The 16521-nt window shown below is 35.0% G+C and overlaps 1 protein-coding gene across 1 annotated transcript in view; it reads left to right on the plus strand.

Annotated features, from left to right (window-relative positions):
• Window positions 1-16521, plus strand: part of GARS (glycyl-tRNA synthetase) — a 38877-nt gene that overhangs the window by 10346 nt on the left and 12010 nt on the right. Inside the window, exons 7-12 of the mRNA XM_004676821.2 lie at window positions 4582-4727; window positions 6936-7085; window positions 10203-10365; window positions 11449-11613; window positions 15070-15177; window positions 16007-16152. Of these exons, the coding sequence (XP_004676878.1) occupies window positions 4582-4727; window positions 6936-7085; window positions 10203-10365; window positions 11449-11613; window positions 15070-15177; window positions 16007-16152 (878 nt within the window). The remainder of the gene's footprint in view (window positions 1-4581; window positions 4728-6935; window positions 7086-10202; window positions 10366-11448; window positions 11614-15069; window positions 15178-16006; window positions 16153-16521) is intronic.

The raw sequence follows: 16521 nt of genomic DNA on the forward strand, positions 1-16521 counted from the left end.
TTCTTGAGAAAATGTTATCACAGTATCTTAAGTGTTTATCTCAGGACTTGATTAACTGTTGATTCCACACTGTGCTGACCCTGTTGACAGTTGTGTAGAAGCAAAGTATACCTTCTGTTATTCTACCATCTCTTTGCATTTTTACTTTATTTTCTCTATCTTTGATGCCTAACCCTTTATTTCAACCAAAATTAGGAAGTCTGTGTGAATAGGTGTGAAATTTGTTTTCTCTCCTTGAAATTAGTTTTGTGGGTTTAGCAGCAAAAACTGGAGGTGTGTGTTCAGTGATGAGTAGTGTTCAGTGATGGTGTGGAGACTTTATAAGTATAGTCTCATCAGCGACTTGATCTGCTGCTGGTTGCACTGTCCCTGACTATGCTATTATACTGAAACCTGATCGCCATATAGAACTAAAGTTTTATCATCTGTATTTAAGGTGACAAATTTATGAACAACAAAAGGATCATAGGGATTATCTATGACTTACCAAGTGTAGGAATACCTTCCATATCAAAAGTAGTTCTTATCTTGGCTTATAGGCCTTTTTAAGAATATGAAGAAAACTGCACATCTCTGCCCAGAGAGATACATGTGTATGTGTGTATGTGTTGCTGCTTTCTTACTTCATTATCTATTTAAGCAAAGAACATTTTTTTCATAGCATGTTTGATCCTGAGGTCCACCAGGAAATCATCTCTTCAATTTTACTTACTGTCTTGAGTAAAACAAAAGCACAAGCCAGTGTTGTGTTTATACATTTTTCCTTTACGTTAGTTTGTATATGTGAGACTAACTGTAGGATTCCCTAACTCTTTGCTTTGTTTCTAGGAGAATTACTAGAAACTTTTCCACCATTGCCCTATTTTTTTTTGACATATGCTCTTTGGACATGTAATGTCTAAGAAATTTTATCATTAGCTGAGAAATTTTCTCCTTCCTCTTATAAATTGAAAATATCTTAGTTTGTTGACCCATTTGCAGATTTATTTTGGTACTTAATTAGATTTTGGTCCTTTTTATATCTCATTGCTTTAGTATGATTTCTCATGGTATATGAAATCAATTCGTGTATTTTGATGCCACTATACTTACACATTCAGTTTTCATATCCTTCCTCTTCCAAAGGTATGACTGTGTTGTAAAGAAAGAAGAAAGGAAAAGTGCCTTGAATTACTTTGAGTTATTCTGTTTTTCTTACAGAATATTAGAAATTTAGATGTTTAGGTGTTATGTGTAGATATATGATTGTCTGTGGTTTTAGCAGTTTCATATATTTCCACATAAGGTGTCAGAAGCAGGAAAAATTATTTCATTTGTTAGCCATTATTTTATAACTTTCTAGGAGAGCAGTTTGTTTTTGATTTGCCATATCAAATAACCATAGAGCTGTCAATATAATCTTCAATGAAGAGTTGGGGACCTATCAGAAATTGTGTAGTACTCAGAAGGCTCATTTGTTGCTTGAGCACACAGAAACACTTTCTGTACCTGTTTAGTGCCTATGACTCTTTAAAGTTGTATGAAGCATGAGAGTTTTCTTTAAAAGGCTTTGATTTACCTAGTTTGGTAGGAAGAATGTTACTCTTGTTATATGGTTTCAACAGCTCAAAATTCTCCTTTCTCTTCACCTGTTCATTTGTACTAAGCCATCACTGGGTGTGCCAGGTTTTGACGTAATTTTAAAATTTTTTGTTACGAAAAATTCAAAAGTAGAAGATAGTATAAAAATTACACTTATACCCACCAGCCTGCTTCAGTATTAACAGATTTTGTTGAATCTGTTCCCTATTAAATGCTCTGCCTTCCCATGAACTTTTTGAAGTGTGTGTTAATTATCATTTTATTACACCGCTAAATGTTTCATTCTATATCTCTAAAACATCAAGATTTTTAAAAATGAGTATCACTGATGTCACCTTGGTAAATAATATTTCTTTTAAAAGAGTTATTTATTTATGCTTATAGAACTGGGATTAAGGTCAGAGGTTTGGTAGGTGAGAGGATTCACCAGAGACACTGTTCCCCAGTAAGTGGGGAACAGAACAGGCGGATCTACTGATACACACTGCTGAGGGAAGCAGCGGGTAGACCATGGAAGGTCTGCCACTCCATGTGGGTGATCTCCTTTGGCTGGGGATCGAACTGGTGCTGCATTAGCCTCTGTGAGCTTCATAGTGCGGTTCTTTAACCTGTTGCACCACCAGGAAGAGCCCAATAGTAATAATTTTTAAAATTATATATATAGTCAGTATTTACAATTCCTGAACGTTTACCTTTTTTTTTTTGTAGGATCCTGGCTATCCTTTGGTTGATAAATTCTTCAATTTCTTTGATCTGTAGGTTTTTTGAATCTTTTTCCTTGTATTTTCATTAAAAAATTTAAGTTGAGACATTTGTTCTTTAGTGTTTTCTGCTGTCTGGATTTGGTTGATTGCATTACTTTAGTTGCATTTCACGTGTTCTTTTCTTGTATTCAAGCCTCTGAGGTAGAGACTTGAACAGATACTTTTGGCAGAACCCTTGGTAGTGGTGTGGATGACTTAGAGCCACTGATTATCATTGTCTAGATCCATTAATTAATTAGGGATTCCAAGTGGTGATTTTGTCATTCTTTTTCATTTATCAGTTAGAATATTTCCATATAGTTGGGCTTTCCCTGATGGTACAACAGTTAAAGCACTGCACTATGAAGCTCTCAGAAGCCACTGCAGCATGAATTTGAGCTCTAGTCAGAGAACTGACCCATATGGGGTGGCAGACATCTCCTGACCCACCTGCCGCTCTCCTCAGCAGTGTATTTCAGTAAATCTGCCTGTTCTGTTCCCCACTCTGGCTCTGGTGAATCCTCTCACCTACCACACCTCTGGCCTGTACCCCAGTTCTGTAAGCATGAATAAATAAATCTTTACCAAAAAAATTTCCTTATAGAAAAACTCCTTTATAGACCATTAGATTTCTCTGAATTTTTTTTTAAATTGGAAAGTATATAATACCTGCATAATTATGACAGAATGACAAGACCAACACTGCCATCAATATTATGAATATAGAAAATATTTAAAAAACAGTTTTTATTCTTTTTTCCTTAAGGATAAACAACTGGTATGACATTTGATAACTATTTAAAATTACTTGGAGTTATTTTCTCAGAATAATTTATCTCCCCCCCCCCACTATCTAGATATATTGAAACCCCATATATCTAGATATAGGTATAGATATATATACCATTACATTTTATAACTTTATAGTTCCCCATTGTGTAGATGTACTAATTTATAGGATCACTCTCTTTAAAGTGGTCAAAAGGTACATGCAAATATAATTTTGTTAGCTAATGACAAGTTATACTTCTTAGGGTTTTGATTCCTGTCTGTATTCTCAGAATCTTTTCTTTCTGACTTTTTCAGAAAGAAATACAATATAAGAGTATTGAAAAGACTCTTATATTGGAATACAATATAAGAGTATTGAAAAGACTGTGTATTCTTGAATTGTCTGGGAAATATAGATTTTCTATATTCTTTTTGAACTTCTCAGGTAGGGAGACCTTATGGTTTTGGTATTCATGTCTTAAGAGTCACTAGGACAGTTTCCTCATTGATCCAGCGTTCTAGGATTTCTAGAAATACAGTCTAGACAGCTTAATTAAAAGAAAATAAAATTGCTCATTCAAATGTGGACCACATGGTTAGTTTGTCTTTGTAGAGTGAAAATGTCCATTGAATTTATGAGGGGGCACTCTTTATCGAAGAGGTACTATAATCCAGCCCTGTGACAAATAAATACTTTTAATGTTCATTGTACCTCTTCATATTGTGGTAGATTCTGTTGTTCCCAAAAACATAAGCTGAGGCTAAGAGAGTGTAGGTAAGAACTTAATACTGAGTTGTATAACATGTAAAAGATAGTTTGGTGATTGGTTTTATAAATCTCAGTAAAAATGGTCATGAACTGACTTGAATTGTTTTGTTTCTACAGGGAATAATTTTTTAAGTTTAAATATTTTTAACTATTACATGATACAGTCATTTGAAATGTTTGAATTGGAGGTCGTATATCAGTTTAGAGGATTTGGTATTGATTATTAATGTATTGAACATGTAATACACTGGAAAATGCAAAGATGAATAAGACATTATATACATTATATATACCTTCAAGTAACTTATTACCTAGTGGGAGGGGAAGTTATATACACATTTAATTTATAAACAGAGAAGCAGGGCATCTGGTTTTTAAATTTGAACAGAGTTGTGAAATTCAATTTAAAAACTTATTTATATGACTTCATATTCTTTTCAGTCCAAGATTTTTGCTTAATCTTTCATTGAGAAATGGTGAATGAATGAGTTGTAGTTCAGTCCCAGAAAGATCCTCAATTTCTTTTCTGGTAAATAAACAGTTTGTAAACTGGTTACAGCTGTAATGTGGCTGGTTATCTTGCAGGTTAAGTTAATTCTGACATTCTTTTTTTATGTGAATTTTAATAGTAATTGAATGGGATTTCAGTATATCTTGTTTTTTCCTCAGTTTTTTCCTCAGTATTTATAGTAATTATTTTCTTGACATGTTCTATAGCTTGATAACTATGGACAACAGGAACTTACGGATCTTTTTGTGAACTATAGTGTAAAATCCCCTATTACTGGAAATGATCTGTCACCGCCAGTATCTTTTAACTTAATGTTCAAGACTTTCATTGGACCTGGAGGAAACATGCCTGGGTATGTTGTAGTTATTATTTATGTCCTGTTATTAAAATTGCCAGTAATGAAAGGTAACTGTCGGTATTAGCCATTTGAAAAGTAATATATATATAGAAAGTGTGGATAAATATATTAATGTGAAATAATCGGCACTCTTAAATTTTCTTTTTTTTTAATATACATTTTTAGTGCATGTGATTTTTTTTTTTTTTTTTTTTGCCATAAGATAATCCTGAAAGTGTAATCATTCTATCTCCTATTTACAACTGTATGGATCAGAAGGGACAGTTGAAAAACTATTTTGCAAGTCATTGAAACTTATTGCCAAAGTCAGTTTAATATGGTAGCCATTACTACATATGCTTGTTGAGCACTGATAATGGGGTTGGTGCATTTTAGGAACTGAATTTTAAAACATTTAATTTCAATTTAAATAGACATGTGACTAGTGACCTACATATTGGACAGAATAGGTTTTGCTTGTTGCTTTAAAAATTGTGGTATTCACAAGTAAAGGAAAACATGAACAATTTTTTACTTTTTCATTGATAAGATGATCAGGGCTGTAGCCTGCATTTCCAGGTTCTTTGTTCACTGTGTACAATCTTAGCCAAGGTATTCCATTTCATAGCGTTAGTTATTTTTCTTATGGTTTTATTTTAGGATGAAAGTAGGTTTTTTTTTGTTGTTGTTGTTTTTAAAGATTTATTTATTCGTACAGAACTGGGGTACAGGCCAGAGCTGTGGAGGGTGAGAGGATTCACCAGAGACAGAATGGGGAGCAGAACAGGCAGATGACAAATTACACCGCTGAGGGGAGCAGCAGGCGGGTCAGGAGAGGTCTGCCACGCCATGTGGATCACCTCCCGGGCAGGCGGAGATAGAACCCATGAGGAAGTGGCCTAAGCTTCCTAGTATTGTGCTTTAACCCACTGCGCCACCAGGGAGGGCCGAAAGTAGGTTTTTATTAAATGAAACTGTTTATAACATACTTTCTGTTTAGTAGAAACTAAAAACTAATACGAATTAATTGTGACAAAATGTGTTACTTGAATTATTTTTGACTTGTTAAAAATAACAAGTTATTAAAATAATACCCGGATGATTTTGTATATTTTGTGGAAAGAGGGAATGCTAAGGTAGACCTTGCATTTAACAATACTTAAGAGAATGATGAAGTGAGTCATACTGTCCAACCTGTTTTCCCATTCCTGGGAATTTATCCAAGGAAATAATTTAAAAGGAACGAAAACTATACTTATAAAGAACATATAAATTACAAATACCCAGTAATTTGAGGATGGCTAAATAAATTATAATAGATTCTTTTAGTAGACTAACCTGCAACTGTTAAACATCAGAGAAATATTTGTGATTATTTAGAAAATGGTCAAATATAAAATAGCTGAAATAAAACATAAGTTTACATATTACTTACAAATATAAACTGTAGTGATATTTGTATTTTAATGAAATCTGGAAAGGGCCATAAAAATTAGGGTAACATTATAGGTTTTGTTTTTGGCTTTAAATTGTTTCTGTAAAATACTTATTTTGAAGTAGACCATTGCACTTAATGTTATCTATGAAGCTGAACAGAGGACTTTGATTATATGTTCTTGGCTAAATCCTTAAAATCTGCAGAATTCAGAAAAAGCCTCTGACTCAAAATTTAAAGTAGAACAAGGAAGAAAATAATATTAACAACCTCAAAAATTGTCTGGTTTGGTGTCATGATTATAATGAGTAAGCTCTAATATTAAATATCATGTTGCTCACATGGCTGCTTTTTAGCCCCATAGTTGTGATTTAGTATGTGTTTTACTATGTGCTTAATATGTTTAAAGCTCTGCCCTAACAGAGCTATACTTAGACCTGGGTCTTATTTTCAGAAGAATTAAAATTGTTAGCTTCCATGTGAGTGACTAGTTAGGAGAGTATCTGAGACTTCAGGGACATTATGAGAGAGATGGTGTTTGACTCACTGGAGTGATTAAATAAAATCGCATTTCTAACAGTAATATCACCAAACCAATTACCTGTTGTCTAATACTTTCTTGAGATGTTTGCTACCAAGTAAAAATCTTGTTTAGACTTTGCTTTAGGGCCTCAGCAGCTTTGTGTGAAGACAGTATATTTTAGGACTGTTAGCATTTGTATCTAGGATTTCAGATTTGTTGAAAGACATAATTTCTTAATAGCAGACTGATTTATTTAAATTTATAGGTATTTGAGGCCAGAAACAGCACAGGGGATTTTCCTGAATTTCAAACGACTGTTGGAATTTAACCAAGGAAAGTTGCCTTTTGCTGCTGCGCAGATTGGAAATTCTTTCAGAAATGAGATCTCCCCTCGATCTGGACTGATCAGAGTCAGGTACTGTCCTTGTTATTCTTATAAAATTGGTGAACCACTTTGGCATTGAATCTTAATGGAAAGCTTATTATTTTCAAACAATTCTGCTTTATTCTTACTTTGTGTTCTCATTTTTGTCCTCTAGAAAAGCATGTTGTACATTTGCAATATTCAGATGGTAACCTCTGGGATGATGGGCAGCTTTGAGTGATGAAAGTGAACTGAAAGGGAAGGGGAGGAAGGTGAAGAATTGCTTGTTTCTAACCTGCTCCAAAATTATCTTTCCCCCTTGTTCATCATATGCTTTGAGAATGTAAAATATTGATAGTTTTTCTAAACCAAGGCATTTGTTGGCAGTGATGATGTATATACATGTGGAGTGTATATGCCATGGGGCTGAGTGATGGTTATAACAGGAGCACTACTCTAGCAGTCCAGATTGGCAAACACCCTGTTGGAATATTCCTCCAGATATTTTGGGGAGGCCTCTATTACAGAAAGGCCAGTTAGCAAGCTTACCCTTATCTACTCTTGTTCAGACACTCCCTTGCCTCTATTCTAATAACCTACCTTCGTCACATGTCTCCAGGGTTGTGTAGGAAGACATACTGGTGCTAATTTTAGTGCCACCTTTCTTTAGAAATGCTTTATAACTTAAGCTCTGTGACTTCTATACATTTTCTTTCTGAAGTCATCTCTTATAGAGTATTACAGGCCATATTAATCATAGGTATATAGGAAAACTTAACTCTGTCAACCTCCAGAAGTTTTCCCACAGCCTTACTCTTCCCATTTCCTCTCATCTCCTCACTGTAATTACAGTCATTGTACATCAAAGCACCCAGTCCAATCTCCATTTCCACAAATAGCCACTCTCCAGTGACAAGGGGTAGCATGCTTTACCTTTAAGCCCTTTGACGCATTTCCTGCCCATTCAGCTACCTCTTTGTGTGTAGGTGTTGTGGTGCCCAGGGACTGGTAACTGGTGATCCTGGACTTCAGGTGTCTGTGAATGTGCCACACCCTACAAGAACCTGACTTTGTCTTGGCATTTCCAGAGTTTTCCTAGTCTTGCTGTCAGCTATCTTGAATTTTGCTGAAACTGAAACAAACAAGAGGAAAAGGGCTAGTCACACTGAAAGACACCAGCCACTTGTCTGCCACACCGTGATTCAAACTCTTGTCTAGATTTTGGCTGATTTTGTTTTGTACCTCTGCAAGACCTTGACTAGAAACCCAACCATTTTTCCATGAATCATTAGAGCTAAGATATGTTTAGTATTATGATCTCTTCTTATTGACACAATTAACCAGGTTTTTGTATAGCTGATTCCTCTTGTTTAAATTGAGAGTGTTAGGTTATTCACATTAATTTTTTTTTAATTTATTTTACGTATTTTGGTTCTGCCTTCTAAGCTGTGTGTATTTTAATTCTCCACAGCCCAGGTACAGTCTCTGAGCTGAAGGATAAGAGATAACGGGCAAAATCAACGTTGGTGTTAATTTCTATCTCCTATCTATGAGTTGGTATTATTTGACAGAACAATTGAAAGACTTTGGCAACAGATTATTTTGGGATTCTGGCAGGACCTTTATTTTGTTCTGTCCTGCATTGCAGAAATTATGTTACTGTTCAGCCTGTTACACACTATGTGAGAACATGAGAACAGACATCTTTATATTTCTGTCTTTTGTCACACAGAAATGTTTGATTTTTTTTTTTTCTGTTGTTGAAAGACAATACATTGCTGGTGCTGCAGAATGAAATAACTCATGCCACCAAAAAAATGAAATTTAAAACCAAAGCTCTTGTAATGCATTTCACATATTATAGGACCCATTTAAACAATGTTACATTACTTATTTTCATATTTTCCTAAATCATCTGAGATAATAGTGAAAGTTCACTGGTATAAATATCTGTGCATGTGAAGAGATTTGATTTTGACTCATAAAATTGAAACACTTCCCTCTTATGGCTACTTAAATTGCCATTCAGAGAAATTTCTTTGAGAAAACATAACTGTGCATATTTCTTTCATCATTATGCAGTTGGCTTGAAGTTTGTTTGTTCAATTCATGCCTTATGTCCTCTGCCTTGAATAACACTTTATTTAAAAAGCTCTTACTCTAAAAACCAGCTGTATGGTGCCATTATCAGTTATTTACTTGTTCTGTGTGATAAAAAGAAGAAATCAAACTGCTGTAAAAACTAAAGAACAGTTTCAATTCACTTTTAATTTCCCATTCTTTGAGAAATAACTATCGGGAGTTTCATTTAGTGTATATTTGTAACGATTTGCTAGTGCTTTAAGGAAAGCCATTTTATTTGGAAGTCACTATTCGGTATCATTTTTTTTTGTGTCTGACATCTGCTTAAGTTTTCTTAAGTTTAAAAATTATCAATCTGTTTTTTAAAAATTATTTTTAGTTTAAAAGAATAACCTAGTGTCAGAAGAAAAGAGATCACAGTAGCTCAAGTGATAAAATCAGATTTTATTCAAAACTATTTCAATAAAGGGAAAAAAGATCTCAGAATGGAGAGCTCAATTTTGATTGCAGCATGAGCAAGTGGAATTTATAAATAAGAAATAGGTTCAAGGAATGTTACTCAGAAGAAACACGCAAGGGTCAATGGGGCTCTGGCCAAGCTCATCTGACCTGTCTTGCTGAGGACAGGCCAGGGGTATCAGATACCACTTAGGGAGTGTGTAGATGGTGTCCTACACAAGGTAAGATATCTGATAGCAAGGATGGGGCACGTCCTCTGTAAAGTCATTTAGCAGGGTTCTTGGTAAAACTAAATTTTAAAAGGAAATATACAAATGGGTCTAGAGGAAGAGTTCAAGAGATTGATAAGTTTAGCTAAGTAAAGAATATCGTCATCAGCCAGAAGGAGCTAGTATTTGAGAGAAGTTTGAGTGTGTTTATTTTAATGAGTAATAAAAGTTTCAATACATTTAAAACTACCTAAATTAACTGCTTTTACCATTCCCTTAAAGAATAATTTTCTACTCAGTGAAAAAGAGATTCCTGTGATAAATGAGCCTATGTCATTGTAGAAAGAAGTTGAAAATAAGGGCCTTGTATTTTTATAGTTAAATGTGCAACCATAATCCCTTCTATTTTTATTTTCAGAGAATTCACAATGGCAGAAATTGAGCACTTTGTAGATCCCAGTGAGAAAGACCACCCCAAGTTTCAGAGTGTGGCAGACCTTCACCTTTATTTGTATTCAGCAAAAGCCCAAGTCAGTGGACAATCTGCTCGGAAAATGCGCCTAGGAGATGCTGTTGAACAGGTAGGAACCCTGAAATAATTGAGGCTATATGTAATCAGGGTTTCTAGCACTTAGCAAATTCTTGCACCAGGTAACAAAATACTTTATTTCGGCAGTCATTTTTTAATACAGTATTTGTCTTACACTATTATTTCAGTGGGGAAAGGTTACCTAATATATGGACTACTGTTAGGGCTAAAGTGCAAAAAATTTCAACAGAACACTTCGCTTGAACTATTTCCCACCAATCTGGCATTGAACTATATATACTACATTAGGGAGAAACTTACAGAAAATTTTTAAATCTCTTCTATATTACCCATAGCAATTGGAATAAGATCTTGCATGACATAGATACATAGATTAATTCTCTAATTGTTTTCTTGAGGAAATGAGTCAGTGAAACTTTCAAACAATAACTGCTGCCTAGCTACTGTAATTTTAAAACTTAACCAATCTGATTTTTTTTTTTTTTAATTATTTTCTCCTGTTACGACCCTGGGAAAGAGTGGGCTTCTTAGCCTTGAAAATATTTAAATCAAGGAGAGGGAATAACTTGTTAGCCATTTTACAGAGAAGACTCCTGGCTCAGGTGGAAGATGGAATTAGATTATTTATAAGATCCTTCTGGAACTAAAATTGTAAGATGACATTAATACTGATTACTGTTCACAGATTTTAGTGAGTAGGAATACATTAAAATCTCCTCAGCACATTTTATTACTTTCATTAAATCAAGAGTATATTTGCCATTCTTAGGAGGGTCATAGAATATCACTTTTCATACTACATATCAGGAAGTTCTGCGCTGCTGGAGTGAATTTTTGGTGACTCAGTGAGTGTTTTCAGCTTGTTATTATCAGTCTGTTCACTTGACATTACCCTCTTTAAATATGACCAGAATCACATTCTGTGTATTTGAGGTTGTTCTGAAGGTTAAGTAAATTATCTTTGTATTTCAAATAGTTTTCAGTAGTTATGAAAACCTCGATGGCAAATGGTACCTTGTCTTGTAAAAGTGTTCATGTGTTTTTTTTCCTTCCACTATGCTTGCTTGTATATTTGCTTGCTTATTTACTTATTTGTTCTTCCATTCATTTTTAGGGTGTGATTAACAACTCAGTATTAGGCTATTTCATTGGCCGCATCTACCTCTACCTCACGAAGGTTGGAGTATCTCCAGAAAAACTCCGCTTCCGACAGCACATGGAGAATGAGATGGCCCATTATGCCTGTGACTGTTGGGACGCTGAATCTAAGACATCCTATGTAAGTAGAACAAGATGGACTTTGCTATGTGGTCTTCACATTGTTAACTGGGAAGGATTGATAACGTGTTTTGTGTGGTTTATGTCAGGAGCAAATGAGAGATTTTTTTTGGGCAAAACAGAAAAGAAGCTACTCCCTGCTCTCGTTATAAGGAGGGGAGCTACTCTTGTGTCCCTGGAGTGCTTTTTAGATGTAGGTGACTTTTTCAGAGCATGTGAGAAGCCGATGATGGGACAGTACTATAGGTAATATCTTGGAGTGCAGCTGAAATGGAGTAGCTTCTTTCCACGCAAGGACCTGGCAAATACTGGAAATGGAGTTGGGGTTGAAGGTTAAGCCATAGTGCTAAGCATAGACAGAGTTTTGGGGTAGATTTTGGGAGATAGCCTAGTGATTTTTATTTTTCAGTTAGGAGCCATCTTTTCTCAAACTCTGTGATTTAAAACAGTTTAGATAAGACCCCAAGATACTGCTCTACTGTATCTCCCAACCCTCCTACCTCCTTCCCACAAACATGAAAGTTAGGAGTGAAGCCTAACATGGAAAGGCATTTGGAGAGAGGAGATGTTTTCTGCATTGCTGGCAGTGGGAGTACAATGGATCCTACACATGGAACAGAGAGCCTCTGGCATTGCTTTTATTGGGTGCTGAAGGGGCGCCTCTCCAATTGAGACTTTAGCCTGTTGGTTCTCAGGTGCCCTTGGTTTTACTTGTAAAGTGACTTTCTCTTAATAGCCAGGCGGCCTGAGTTCAGTCCTTGGGAGCTGACCCTCATGGCGCAGCAGACCCCTCTTGTCTCTCGCACTGCTTCCCTCAACAGTGTATTTCAGTAGATCTGTTTGTTCTACTCCCCACCCTGTATCTGGTGAATCCTCTCACATGGCCCCCCGATACATACTCTGCACCCCAGTTCTTCTACACAAAAAAATAAATAAATCTTTAAAGAAATAAATAAGTAAAGATTAGTCATTTAAACAGACTTCTTTTTTGTAAAGCCGAAAGCAAAAGATAATTCTGAAGAATGTTCTATATATCGAAAGTGCAACTTTACTTTCATACCTCGCCCCAGGAGATGGCATATATACCCAAATGGCATATATTTCCTGTTAAGGGCCAAATAGTAAATCGTTTGCCAGTGGCTTGTCTTGTTTGTTGGTGGTGCTGGATTTGTACAACCCTTTAAAAATACAGTAGCAGGTTAAAGCTCAGCAATAAGAAGCTAAAGCCACCTCAGCATGAGTTTGATCCCTGCCCTGGAGGTGATCCGCATGGTGCTGCAGACCTCTCCTGACCCGCATGGTGCTGCAGACCTCTCCTGACCCGCCCGCTGCTCCCCTCAGCAGTGTACTTGGTCAGTTGGCCTGTTCTGCGCCGTACTCTGTCTCTGGTGAATCTTCTCACTGCCTTTGAGCGTCTGGCCTATACCCCGGTTTTGTATGCATAAATAAATAAATCTTTAAAAAAAATGCAGTAGCATCTCTTGACTTGGTTTGTTAGTACTTGTTCTGAATGATTTTTTATGTATTGCAGATACATGCATGATGATGTATGTACATAGTCTGAGTCTACAGTTGCTGTTCCTGATGTTGTCTTTAATATTTTTTTTTCCTGTGTGAAGTAGGAAAGAATTAGTGCAATCTGTTTAGTTTTTCTTGTTAATTTTTCTTACAGCCATGCTTAATATATGCCACAATGGTGGTAATTATTTTTGGATATAATGGGTATTGATTTCTTTACCCTTCGGTTTTTCTGGAATTTGTTTTTATTTTCAAATTGAAATACTAAAATATTTTCCATTGGTGTGAAAAAAGATGGTTTCTTTTCACTTTGTTTCTCACCATTTTCCTTGCTTAATTTGCTCTGATCTTAATTTCAGGTTAATCATGCAAAGAATTTTGCTGTCTCAATTTAAATTCTAAATGTGGGGCAAATTGCTTTTCACTTATTTGTTCATTTAACATTTTAATTGTTAAGGACAAGATTTCTTTCTACATGCCTCATATGTATTTTTTTCTGTAATCCTCATAATAATCCTATTCATAGATACTATTTCTGAGAGAACTAGAATTCTGAAAAGTTAATTTGCTTGAATCTCACTAGTGAGTGTGCTAGTGGTAGGGCTCGAATATGGATCTGGGCTGCAAGATCCCCAAGCCCATGCTCTTAACCATTGTGCTGTGTTCCTTCACCTGAGTATTACTGTGAGCTATGGCCTAACCCAAAGATTTGGGGATCAGAAAATATGGGGCTCCATTGAGATTTTGATGTGTTTTATGCAAGGTCACTGGAAGACAAAACTAAACAGTATCATAAGCTCCAAAGTGACAGACTTATTAAGGAGAAAAGAAAACTCCTTTAAAGGCTTTGATGCTTTTTTTCTGTGTGCCTCATATTTTTTAACTAAAATAAAATTACTGATACAGCTGATATTCCCACTATTCCTCTCCATGCTGAGATGTAACTGCTACCCAAAAGTTGTGTATCATTTTCAGGCATGTTTTTGTGACTTAAATTCTTAGTACCTAAATGTTAGTTGAGATCTTTAATAAATAATAACCATCAAGTTAACCACCATTATGTTTAAGAACATAAATACACTAGCTGACATTCTCAGTGAATGGCAGTTAATCAAGTTATATTTTTTTAAGAACTTGTTCTTTTGTTTTAATTCCTTTGTTGTACATGTTGGAGTTACTGAATTTGTAAGGTTATATTTACCCTCTTTAAAAAGCTGTAAAAAAAAAAAACTGTGATAGTTGAATTTTCCTAAGTTCTTTGGATCAGAACAAAAAAACAAATATTCATGAGAAGGACTCACTGGGTATCCACTAATTCTTTTACCTTCTTTGTTCTCTTTCAAAAAGCAGATTTTAAAATGTCTTTGAGAAGAACAAATTTTGCTTTTGAGAAGTGTCTTGGATATTAAAAAGAAACTAGCCCCATAGTCATAGCAGTGTTGTTATTTTTATTTTGTAACCTAAAGATTTTGTGCTCTCTATTAAGTGTTCTTTTGTTGGAAAACTAAATTGTGCACAAATGCTCATTTTCATGGCCAACCGCAGCTAATGCCAAGTTGTGAGAGCAGTAGACGCTTCATCCACAGACTAGTTATTTTGCTGGAATCATTTTGAATCCTGTTCACCATTTTGAAGTGTTTACCAATTTTGTCTAGGTTCACATTATATTTCCATAATTAAGCCCTAAACCATATTAGTTAACACACATAGTTAACATTACAGCAAAATAAATCTGCCAAAAAAACAAAACTACTTTGTGACCATGTGTGAATTATATATTATAATATTGTTAGCTTCTTGATGTAGTAAAGTACATTTTTTCCCACAAACATTTATAAAATTTGAGAGGAAATCCTCGAGTCTGTGAACGGGTTATTGTCTGAGTGCATTTGTGAATGGATCCAATGTAAGTAGTAGATGTTTTCTTATGTCTTCTTAGGGCTGGATTGAAATTGTTGGATGTGCTGATCGTTCCTGTTATGACCTCTCTTGTCATGCACGAGCCACCAAAGTTCCACTTGTAGCTGAGAAACCTCTGAAAGAACCTATATCCTTTTTGGTCGCTCTCCAAACTGGAACTAAAGTATAAACAGCTGTTCTATGGATAAATTGCAGTGTTTTGAATATTGTGGTAACATTTGTTAAAATGTATTATTTTGCCTAGTTCATTGGTCCTTTTATATTCTCTTTACTTGTAATCTAATAGTACTTGCTCAGTATTTGGTCCTTGAAATAATTACACTAAGAAAAATGTTTTGAATGATTATCTGTTGAGCAGGTTTTTTTGTTTTTGTCTTTTTGGGTTTTTTTTTTTAGCCATTTCCTAAGTGCATTTCTCCATACTAGTATGTATTTACATGCTCTTTAAATAAAAAGTACATATTTGTTGAACACTTTCTCAATTAAAAGATGAATGTCATTTTATGGTAGATAGAATAATAGTTTTGCTCACTTGATTTTTAAGTCAGAAAACAGAAATTTTCTTACTTTGCTGGCAGTGAGGTGAGCTGACAGGGCTGGCCAGCAGCAGGGCCTAGATCCTGCTGTTGGGGTATGAGTAAATTGTCAGAGATTATATGGTAGGTTGGGTTACATTGCTGCTTAGATAATATTTTATCTCACTTTGGAAAAGAATCTCTGTTGCTGGTGTTTATTTATTTTGAGTGAGATTTATCGTAATTTTGTGGACAGTTCTTCCATCTTGCACTTAAAATCAGCATAAACAGAGTCTAGGGTAACAGTAGAACAGAGAACTAGTAGCTGTTTTTAAGTTGATGACTGATCCTTTTTTTTTTTTTAATGACTGATCATTTTTAAGATCATTTTCTGACATATTAATGCAGTTTTCAATTTTGGATTCCTTAACTCCTTCATACAAAACAGTCAATGTTGTTCAGTTTGAACCCAATAAGGGAGGAATTGGTAAGGCATATAAGAAGGATGCAAAGCTGGTGATGGAATACCTTGCTATTTGTGATGAGTGTTATATTACAGAAATGGAGAAACTACTGAATGAAAAAGGGTAAGATAAAAAGATGTGTATTTTTAGATGGGTTCTTGTATTTTTAGATGGGATATGTCAGCTTCTGCAAGTTAGAGTGACTTTAATGTCTTTAGGAATTTTTTGGCAGGTAAGTACTTCTCTTAGCTACATTTAAAGATGGTTGTTTGCTGAGATTTTCACATTACAACCTAGAAATAGATTTGAAATGGGTTCAAAGATTAATGTTTTCTCTAATAATTTTCTTAGAGAAGAGACTTGTCCATGATAATGACTGAAGTAGGATTAGCGGACATACCTATCTTTCAAGAGTTATTTTTTGAGCTTTGAAATGAGCACCCTAATTGTTTTAAGCATAAATACAGAGGAAAGTCTTTTAAAAAGAATAAG

Source organism: Condylura cristata, unplaced genomic scaffold (genome assembly GCF_000260355.1).
Source record: "Condylura cristata isolate star-nosed mole 26May11 unplaced genomic scaffold, ConCri1.0 scaffold00005, whole genome shotgun sequence".
Lineage (NCBI taxonomy): Eukaryota > Metazoa > Chordata > Mammalia > Eulipotyphla > Talpidae > Condylura > Condylura cristata.